This window comes from Cebus imitator, unplaced genomic scaffold (assembly GCF_001604975.1).
Source record: "Cebus imitator isolate Cc_AM_T3 unplaced genomic scaffold, Cebus_imitator-1.0 Scaffold444, whole genome shotgun sequence".
NCBI classification, from domain to species: domain Eukaryota; kingdom Metazoa; phylum Chordata; class Mammalia; order Primates; family Cebidae; genus Cebus; species Cebus imitator.
Genome location: NW_016107759.1, coordinates 3,662,891 through 3,673,580, shown reverse-complemented (window position 1 = coordinate 3,673,580; position 10,690 = coordinate 3,662,891). Strand labels below are relative to the sequence as shown.

At 38.9% G+C, this 10,690-nt stretch overlaps 1 protein-coding gene across 1 annotated transcript in view; it reads right to left on the bottom strand.

The window, feature by feature from the left end:
• Positions 1 to 668: 668 nt before the first annotated feature.
• JAKMIP2 (janus kinase and microtubule interacting protein 2) overlaps positions 669 to 10,690 on the bottom strand; it is a gene marked incomplete at its 3' end in the record, with an annotated part of 163,351 nt that continues 153,329 nt past the window's right edge. The window contains exons 19-22 of the mRNA XM_017511171.2: positions 9,578 to 9,655; positions 6,853 to 7,056; positions 1,190 to 1,302; positions 669 to 765 (exon numbers count right to left, since the gene is read on the bottom strand). Of these exons, the coding sequence (XP_017366660.2) occupies positions 669 to 765; positions 1,190 to 1,302; positions 6,853 to 7,056; positions 9,578 to 9,655 (492 nt within the window). The remainder of the gene's footprint in view (positions 766 to 1,189; positions 1,303 to 6,852; positions 7,057 to 9,577; positions 9,656 to 10,690) is intronic.

Genomic DNA, 10,690 nt, shown 5'->3' with positions numbered 1-10,690 from the left:
TGCTTCCCTCCCCATCAAGCTCTACCGTCTCAGATTGAGTTCAGACTGCTGTACTGGCAGCGACGATTTCAAGCCAGTGGATCTTAGCTTGCTGGATTTGGTGTGGGTGGGATCTGCTGAACAAGACCACTAGGCTCCCTGGCTTCAACCCCCTTTCCAATGGAGTGAATAGTTCTGTCTTGCTGGTGTTCCAGGCGCCACTGAGGTATGAAAAAAACTCCTGCAGCTAGCTCGTTGTCTGCCCAAATGGCCGCTCACTTTTGTGCTTGAAACCCAGGGCCCTTTTGGTGTAGGCATCAGAGGGAATCTCCTGGCCTGTGGGTTGTGAAGACCATGGGAAAAGTGTAGTATCTGGGCTGGAGTGCACCATCCCTCATGGCTTCCCTTGGCTACTGGAGGGAGTTCCCCAACCCCTTGTGCTTCTACTCATCCCCCATGGGCTGCACCCACTGTCTAAGAAGTCCCATTGAGATGAATGGGTACCTCAGTTGGAAATGCAGAAATCACCCACCTTCAGCATTGGTCTTCCTGGGAGCTGCAGGCAGGAGCTGTTCCTATTTGGCCATCTTGCCTGAAAATTCCAGGCTTTTTTTTTTTTATTGTGCAAGGCTGGGTAGCTCACTGCTGCTTGTTCAACATCCCAGCCTGAGCTCTGTCCCTTCTCCTACCCCACACACATTTCCAAGTGCCCTCTGTAACAGCCACAGTGTTATATCACTCAAAAACACTGGCTGACTTGGAGGAAGCAGCCGCTCTTTCAGCTCACTGGGGAAGTGGCAGGACAACATAATTATCATATATCAATCCAAGTTTCTAACTTATTGGTGAGGTGAAACTGCAGCACAATGATGAAAGGTCTTTTTATGAATGATAATGGGAAAGATTAAAAAAGGTGCAAAAAGATTTTTTTTAAAAAAGAGCAAAGTAGGGTAATAAAACACTGAATAAACTTTTGGAAAGGAAATGAAGATGAGGAAGGGGAAACTAAGGAAAGAAAACACAGGAAAAAATAAGAAAGCAACACAAAAGACAAACATTTGAAGGTCAAGTTACTGATGGGAGACTTTGCTGGCATTCTGGTGTCTGACTGAAGGTGAGGGCTAGGTTTCCTGTAACTACACCTACCTCTGCAAGACACACAATAACTGAGAAGCCAGAAAGAAAATACAGTGAGCAAAATCAATATTACTTTGTGATTAAACAAAGAATAAGATAGTTATTGAACTTGACAGATACCTTTTCTTCTAAGTCCTTTATTTGTCTTTTCTGGATGTCTGTTTTATCTTCTAAGTCACGGATTCTCTGAAGAAAGAAAAAAGAGAAAGCATCAGTGGGGTGTTCAGTTGTGTGAAAAAATCATTCACCAAACTAAAACACGAAACTTCCTATACAAACATGAATATTTGTACGAGCAGCTGGAAATATCACATGTATAGTTTTTCCCTACCCAAAAATGTGTTGTATGTTTCAGAAATTATCTGTGCTTCTGGTAAAATCATTATCATTGATTATCTTTTCAAAAAGTATTTTCCACCCTTTCGACTGGGCCTACCCCTGTAGACCCCTTCCTAGTGAGGTATAGGTCCCACCCCACTGGCATTGGGTTTGGCAAACAGACTTGTTTTGCCCAGTGGAATGTGAGTTGGAATAAGATGTGGGAATATCAAATTCTTGTAGAGGGGGCAGTATGTCCCAGAACTAGAGAGCAAGAAATAAGCTTTGTTAGGAACCATTTGGATTGGGATTTTGGTTGTTTCTTTCCACATTAGAGACAGCTGAGGCTGAATCACATAGATGTAAACAAGCCCATAGTTCGTTCTTAACCTTTTTTCCTAACCCGATTTCAACCCTGGTTCAAGATAGAATTTTCTCACAAAACGGAATTGGTCGATTCTCATAAAACAAAGTAGAGGTTACACATCAACAAACAAACAACTGATAAATTAGGGAAAAAAACAGAAGAACATACAAACATAACACAAGCCATCCTAAAGACTGCCTGAATTTACCTCTCAATTATGTAAAAAATTCCACTAATTTAAACACTGAAGACTTGAAATCAACATTACATAACAACTATTTACAAGTAAAATTAAGTCTTCACATTTATATCAGCAATCTAAAGGCTTTTAGTGCTCATGTACATGGTTATACAATGCAGACTTCTGATTTAATACCTCTGTTGGGAATAATTAGAAAACAGAGAAATGGAGTCCATAAAGAAAACACTAGAAGCCAAATGGGATGATAATATAGAAAGAGAGGTTTTTATAATGCAATAGTAGGAGAATAAAAAGGGAGCTAGAACAAAGGGTACTTGAACTTGGAAATCATATCTCCTTTTCTTTACAACAGTGGATCTCAACTATTTATGTCTCCCTGCCCCCACCAGGGACATTTGGCAGTTCTGGATTTTTTTTTTAAAGTTAATTACTGTGTTTATTTATTTTAAGTTGTGCAATTCAGTGGCTAATTTAGTATAGTCCCAAAATTGTGCAGCCATCACCGCTATCTAAATATGTTGACATTTTTGCATTGTCACAACTGGGATTGTGTGCATCTAGCATCTACCGAGTAGAAGCCAGGAATGCTACTAAACACCCTATAAGGCACAGAACAGCCACCCCTCCCCTTAAAAAAGAATAAATAATTATCTGCTTTAAAATTTCAGTAGTGCTGAGATTGAGAAACTCTGCTTTAAAGTAAGGGAGCTAAGGTTTGTGCAACAAGGGATGGTATGTTTTGGTCAGAGTGAGAACATAAAGGTTAACCTTGAAATTATGCCATAATGAATGCTGGAGAAAGGGATGGGACTGGAATGTTGATGGTATGTGTATACATGTGTGATGTGTGTGCTAGTGTATATTTCCACAGTGCTGTCAATGCTCCATAGCTACACAGTAAAGAATACATTTGCTAGATATTTCCACCTTGAGTGTGCAAGTAGTTTCTTGGCATGTCCACTGGATGTGGAGGTAAGTACGATATGGACAAAATCATGAAGATGTAAAATTACTGCAGAATCTATTCCTCCATTACGTCTATGCTTGTTGGGCACCTTCTTACATGCTCATGACTGTGCTGAATGCAATGTACAATACAGATAAGGTACCAATTAGGTCCTGATTTGAAAGAACCATCAGATCCAGATGGGATGACAAAATTAAACAGTAAAGGAAAACAATGGGAAAAGCTGAATAACTTTACCACCCATCTCCAATTCCTAGTGCACTGTTTACCATGGAGAAGCTGTCCATATATATTTTTTAGTTAAGTAAATGTGTTATGCTACATCATATAATGTATGCTTGATTTCCTTTTGCTTCCCAACCCTTTGCCATCCATCCAACAGGAAAGCTTGTTGGACCCAAACATTCCTTTTCTATCACTTCTTTTTATCTCTACTGCTACCAAGTTCACCAAGTCATTGCCTTCCCTCATCAGGACTGGTGTGGCACCTTCTACTTGCTCTTCCTGCCTCTTACTTTGATAACCTACATCATCTATAGCAGGCATTGTGAACTCCCAGAATGTAAAAATGATCTCCATGGTCCCCTGAGTTTAAGCAGGTGGGAAGGAAAGAAGGAAGAGTTAGCTGAGTGGCACTCATAATACAGTGCAAACTCCTGCAAGGCCCCATGTGATGTGGCCCTTTATTAGCTCTTCAACATCGCTTCCTATCAATCTCACCCTGGCTCTGTATGCTCCTGACATTCTAGCCTTTGCTCTGTTCCTTGACTATTCCAAGCTTATTCCCATGATAGGAACTTAGCCTTTCTTGTCCCTGTCTTCTGGGACACTTGGCCAAGATCTTTGCGTGGCTCGTTTCTTGGATATTAGGTATCTTCAGAGAGGCCTTCTCTGACCAGCCAGCCTAAAGTGGCCAATCCTACTCCAAAACTCACACATACATTGTATACTTTTCTGCATAGCACTTACTGACCCTCTCAGAAATTGCCTCAGTCATTGTTCATTTGTGCTGTGGCTCTGTCCCTGTCCCTCTGTGGGATAGAGAGTGTAGTGATCTGTATGTCATTACTTACCATCACACTCCCAACACCTGGTACAGAGCAGGCCCTCAATAAATGGTTGTGAATGAGTGCATAACAAAATATAGAAGGTAGATTTACTGAGCAGTAGGTGGTTCATTTTTTCACTTTTCACCAGGGAGATCATGAATGGGTTAGATCTTAAACTGGGACTGGAGAAATGAGAACACTTGGACCAATTGCAATGGAAACTAAAGGATACTTTAAGGCGAGCAATCATGCAAACAAAGGGTTGGAGGTGGAAAATCACAGTACAAGTGGGACCAGGACATTTTTAATGAGTGGAGAAGGAAGTATGCTCTGGGGTTGGGTCAAATCTAGTTTTCGTGGGTGGGGTACTCAGCTACTGAAGGACCTGAAGAGACCTGCGTAAGACTCAACTCAACTGGAAATTGGGATCATGGAGGCTTTGGGGAAAGAATGTACCACGAGGAAAAGTGAGAAGGATCTGTAGTGAGAAAATGTGGTGGATTGAAAAGAGGAGAGCTAGAACTAGGTCCCCATGGTACCTGCATCTGCTTTTTAAAATGCCATTTATTATGATATATCAATTATTTTTCTTTGTGTCAATCTTTTTTATGTCCACTTATGAGTCCTACATTTTGTGAAGGCAGGGTCCACCGTGAATTCTCTATGTCTAACTTGGTATCTAGCACCAAGGAAACATTTAAAGGTTTGACTGAATAAATGCATAGATGGTGGAGTGAAATTCACATAAGAACATTTGGCAGTACCTGGAAGCTGGTGCAATAATGAAAAGTCCTGCACATGCCTGGGGTGACAAGTATGAACAAAATGGACCAGTATCAAAAACATTTCAGGGGAAATTCCAGGTGGATGTGGTGCTATATTAGTGCTTACAGGGAAAGAACAGAGAAGACTCCAATGTTTCTAGCTGGGGTGATTTGAGATATGGTAATTCTACTGACTAAGACAGGCAGATGGGGAGAGAGATAAGAATAAAATAAGAAAAGATAAGAATGAGATAAGAATGCATAAGAAAAGATAAGAATGCATAAGAAAAGATAAGAATGCATGAGTTCACTCTTAAACATTCAAGCAGAAGTGTCTAATAAATGGTTAGTGATATACTTTAGAAGTAGGAATGTATTACATAGTTCTATATGAAAGGTTCTGACCAATATCTTCTGGAATAATTCTATGAAACTCAGCTATTGATTAAAAGGGAAGAAGAGTAAGAAATAACTTAGAAAGGTGTATGCTAATGAGCATTTGTTTAGGGGAAGGATGAAAAATGTCAACGAAACTCTCTGAGGTTCAGAAATAGTGTACTATTGGCAATACTGGATAACTTAAAACCAACTCGTTCAGGAATGAAGTATCTTAACTAAATGGTTAAAGAAACACTCAAATAGAATAAAGTTTTCATCATAATTAAATTTAGATAACCATTAGTCCATCTTAAAAGAGGACACTTCTGTGTTTCCATGACATAACTCCCAATTTGTTGAAAGTAATTACATGCTATTGCAGCACAAGAAATGTGTACAGAGGACATTTTTGTCCCCTGATAGAAGAAAAGAATGCATGAAATAATGCAATGATACCATAGAGTCTATTATTAAAGACTGTAAGAAGTCTTTCCAAGAGTCAAAACACAAACCTTTGTTATGGAATCTGAAGGAGCATTAATAGGAACATGTATGTATTTATCATCTCTGGAACACATGGCTTCAGAATTCTCTGCCTACTTGAGTAATCTGTTAGCCTATAAAATCCACAAAGCTCCTGGCTGCATCTGAAGTGTGCTAAGTGTCATGTCCCTCATGAATTGTTTTTATTGGCATCATAGAAGACCCCCTGCTTCTTTTCCACTCACCTTGATCACTGATGACCACATGATTCTTACCGCCTGTGCATACCATGTGGATTTTGTACCAGTTGCTTCTTATAGCTTCTGAGGATTGAATACTGTAACCTGACACTTGTAATTCTGGAATCCTTACTGAATCTATCTCAGCCCTCAACAGACAAGCTATGGCATGAATAAAGAGTTGCAATTAAAAATTTTAGCTGGAAATTAGTATTGGGTGCCTATTTTGAGTCTCGCTGGTCTAGATATATCATGTAAGTAATGGATGACAGTACAGTACAGTGGTTAGACATACTGGCCTTGGAGTCCAGCAGATCTAGGCTGTCATCCTGACTGTTGCTTACCATCTGCGTCATCTTGGGCGAATCATTTAGGCATTCTTATCTTCAGTATTGTTATCTCCAAAATTGAGATAATAAAAATACTTACCTCATAGGGCTATTATGAAGATTAAATGAAATAATGTAAGTAGAACCCTTAGTTACTGACACACAGCAAATGTCAGTAAGTAAATGGCAACTGCCAGGCTTTGTGGGTGGTGAGGTTTGTAATGTGAATGGCCCTTGTTCTCTTTTACACTATTCGCATTATTTCATCAGGTTAGGCTGTGAACTGGAGTGAGCAATAAATAGGAAGCACTATTTTGGTCCTGGGGTGTGTTCTGCTTCCCTGCATAAGTCAAATAATCAGACATCAGGACATTCAAAGGGCATTTCATGACAATGTAGTTCTAAAAATAGTAGCAGTATGCAGTCCTTCTGAAAGGCCAATTTTCTCAAGAATGAATTATTGCAAAACTGTCATTTTGTGTGTGCATGAAGGTGGCAAACAATGGTTATTTATTGTAGACTCTGAAAATAATTTGTATCTCCTGGGCTTCTCCATACCCTTACTCAATACAGTGTCCTTAGTACTAAGTCTCATTTGCTTAGTACTAACCCTACACAGAGACAGTGACTCAGTCCTCACCTGATGGGCTTGCTGTAAAAGCTCCATTCTTTCCTGAAGAATCTGACAGTCATACTCTCTGCTCTTCCTCAGCATTTGCCGCCGTAACTTTTCTACTGCCGTCCTCAGCTCCTCTTGCTGTTTTTCACTTAATAATTCACCAAACTTGATAACAGTTTCTTGCTGCAGAGCATTGTACAAAGTAGCTTCTAGTTCCTGGATTCTCTGGCAAATAGAATTAGAAAAGTCTAACTTCGGAACTTGGCATTTATATGTGTTGTAGGAGTGTACGCTATGTATGTATATGTGTATGGCTGTCAACTTTGGTCTTATAGGATCTTAGCAAGAAAATAATTTCAAAGCTTCTCTAGCCTAATTACGCTTCTGAAAATCCCCTTTTATGAGATTCCTTAAGGGTCATCCAGCCAATCCATGAACTTCTCTAGTGAGGGAGCATTTGTTCCTTCTTCGGACCCTGTCCAATTTATATACTTTTCCTTTTCGGAAAACCCTCACTTTGTTATAATAACTGTACTTCACATTCTAAAGTGTAGCTGAGAATAAGCGTGTTCTCACTTCTACTTGACAGCTCTGGCTGAGCGCGGCAGCTCACGCCTGTAATCCCAGCGCTTTGGGAGGCTGAGGCGGGCAGATCATCTGAGGTCAGGAGTTTGAGACCAGCCTGGCCAATATGGTGAAACCCCGTTTCTACTAAAAATACAAAAACGTAGCCAGGCATGGTGGCACATGCCTGTAATCCCAGCTACTCAGGAGGCTGAGGCAGGAGAATTGCTTGAACCCGGGAGGCGGAGGTTGCAGTGAGCACCATTGCACTCCGAACTGGGCAACAAGAGTGAAACTTAATCTCAAAAAAAAAAAAAAAAAAAAAAGACAGCTCTTCAGATATTTAAAGATATCTACCATCGTGGCCATACTTCTAGAAATAGTCTAAGTTAGGACAAAATACTTAAATGGAGATATATTTTATGCACAAAATACTGCTCCTGTTCTATTAATACATGACAAACGTCTGGTACTTAAAGATGGCTTTATGGTCTCCATATTTTTTCTTGAAATAAAATTGAGAAATAAAATCCAAAAATGACCTAGTTTTGAAATTGGTCTGTTTTTAAATTCTCTGAGATTTATGGCTGCTCTCATTATAACATTTCTCTTTTTTTTTTTTTTGTAGATGAAGAATCCACTACCTTTTATATCTGTTTCTTTCTTCTTTCTTTTTTGATATGCTTTAGATAACAGTTGCTATAATCTGACATGCTTTGGTGAGAGATATTTTCCTAGCTCTTGTCCTGGGCTAAGCAGTTCTCATCTTTTTAAGGATAAATATGGTTTTCTGAATGAGTACAAAATAGTCTTGGGAGCCACATAAACACACAACTTAATTTCATACAGGTAGAAGAGGCAAGGGTGAAAGGTAGAAGTGAAGCAAAAATCACTTTCTTTTCTGTCTCTAGTTAGCAATGAATGCTCATTCTCTTCTTTCCCCATCAAACAATGCTCAGAATCTCTTATTCATTTTGGAATGCAAAGACAAGTTCATCTTTGTTACAAGCAGCGATTAAGTGCTTCACTCTTTCCCCAAAGGTGACTCAGGCTGTTTCCAGGAAAGCATTATGAAAACCTCTGCTAGGAATTCTTTGAAATATTCCTCTAGTTTGCTCTTTTTCTTTTGATTCATAACCATGAATTAAGGGAGGGTGGAGCATAAGGAGAAAATAAATGTGAGTTGTAGTTCAGTACGAAGAATTGTGTAATAGGAATTTGGTAGAGAGGAATGGATCACATGTGCTCCTTACTCATCATAATCTGTGGGAGACAAAAAGGCACAGCCTATTTGCCATGGAAGCCTCAGTCGCTGTGGCTGGATTATGGTAGTCAAGGCCACAGGATCTGGAGTCAGATCTACACGCTACCCATTTATCAACTTGGGCAAAGTTCTTATATTCTCTAAATCTTACTGTCCTCATTTGTCAGATATGGATAATCATCTTGCCTATACCTCACAGGGTTGTTGTAAGAGATAAATGAATTAACAATATACATAACAAACATTAAATACATTTTTATTCCACCACTAGATCAGACTCCCAAATGATTGTGTTTTATTTAATAAAATTTCTCTTTAATTTACACTGTCATCCCATCTGTTCTTCCCCTAAATATTATCTAACAACATTTAATTGTTTTTCATTTGTTTTGTTTGAGACCAGATCTTGCTCTGTTACCCAGGCTGGAGTACAGTGGCATCATCACAGCTCACTGCAACCTTGATCTCCCAGGCTCAGTGGATCCCCCTTCCTCAGCCTCCTGAGTGGCTGCGGCTACAAGGTGCATTCCACCATGCCTGGCTAATTTTTGTATTTTTTGTTTGTTTTTGGAGATACAGTGTTTCACCATGTTGCTCATGCTGGTCTTGAACTCCCGGGTTCAAGGGATCTGCTCACCTTAACTTCCCAAAAATGCTGGGATTACAGGCATTAGGCACCATGCTTGGCCTCTTAATTGTTAAAAAATGAAGTATAATTAAATATTTATTAGATAGTATAAGAATATCATCATAAGAGCTAGGAATTTCTTTGTTCTAAAATTAGAACTCAAAACATAAATAAATGAACTGCATGTTGTGATCTATTCAAGCACATAGCATAAAAAATTAAATAGGACACTTTATGCCACAGCACATCACTGTAAATACTCTGGTGTCTCTGTTGCTTGTTGTACCTACCATATATGCTTGGTCAAGAGCTTGTTTTCTGTAGTCTAGCTCTTCCTCCAGATAGCCTTTTATTTTGCAGAATTGTTCCTGTAACAAAGGGCCATATTGATACAGTCAGCTTAGTTAACTAGAAAATGACATACAAAGTGTACTGATTAATGTTTTCTCTAATTCTACCATAAGACAAATCACTAGTATTTGTAGAGTCATAAATTTTGTCTGTTAGGGAAATAGTTCGGTTCCTGCAGTTTCACACAAGAAATGTGAAAATCAACGGAAAGCGGCATAAAAGATACAATGAAAAATCCACATAGAATGCTCTAAAAGATTTTCAACCTGAGAGTATGTGATTAAGTATAGCTCTTGACTAGCGTTTAATAATACGCCTATCTGTGTAAATATATTATAATAATATATTTTTGTAAGAATGTGATAAAATGTAACATAGCCAGGTTGCATAGTGAACAAGCTTAACTTACTTAAATTCGTGTGTGTACAATCAGCAAACACAAGGACAAAAATAGCAATTTAAAGAGTAGGAGTGATTCCACCCACACTGCCACTTAACGAGTGGGTGTCTGCTTTAGCTACAAAGCCAGTGTGGGCTGGGAAACATACATCTGATGTTCCCTCTCTTGTTCTCAGTTTCTATGTGCTTCTCATAGTATGAGCATCTTGCCACTAGCACTTAAAACTGTATCTTTGTGTACCACATCATCCCAAGCACAAGTCAATTGTCTCTTTGGGTGCTTAACTGAAGGAACAAAGACCTCTTCCAACTCCGAAGAAAATCTCATAGTGTTGACTTTTGAAAGAACATATATCTGTATGCAGTAATTTTGGTTTTGACTTTGCTGGTGATTGCTGAATTCCAGCTCTAGAACAGTGCCTGATACAGACTAATTGTTTAATTAATATTTGTGCATTTAAAGAGCTTTCAAGGGTAATTTTGGAAGCAAAGTGTTCATTTGGAAATCCTTTTTAGCCAAATATAAAAATCAAATAAAATAACAAACTGTTCTTTTTATATGCTTTGACATCAGAGCCTAATCTCTCAGTAAGCACTGTATAAAATAAAAGCAAATTATTTATAAGCTATAATATGCTACACAAATGTAAGTT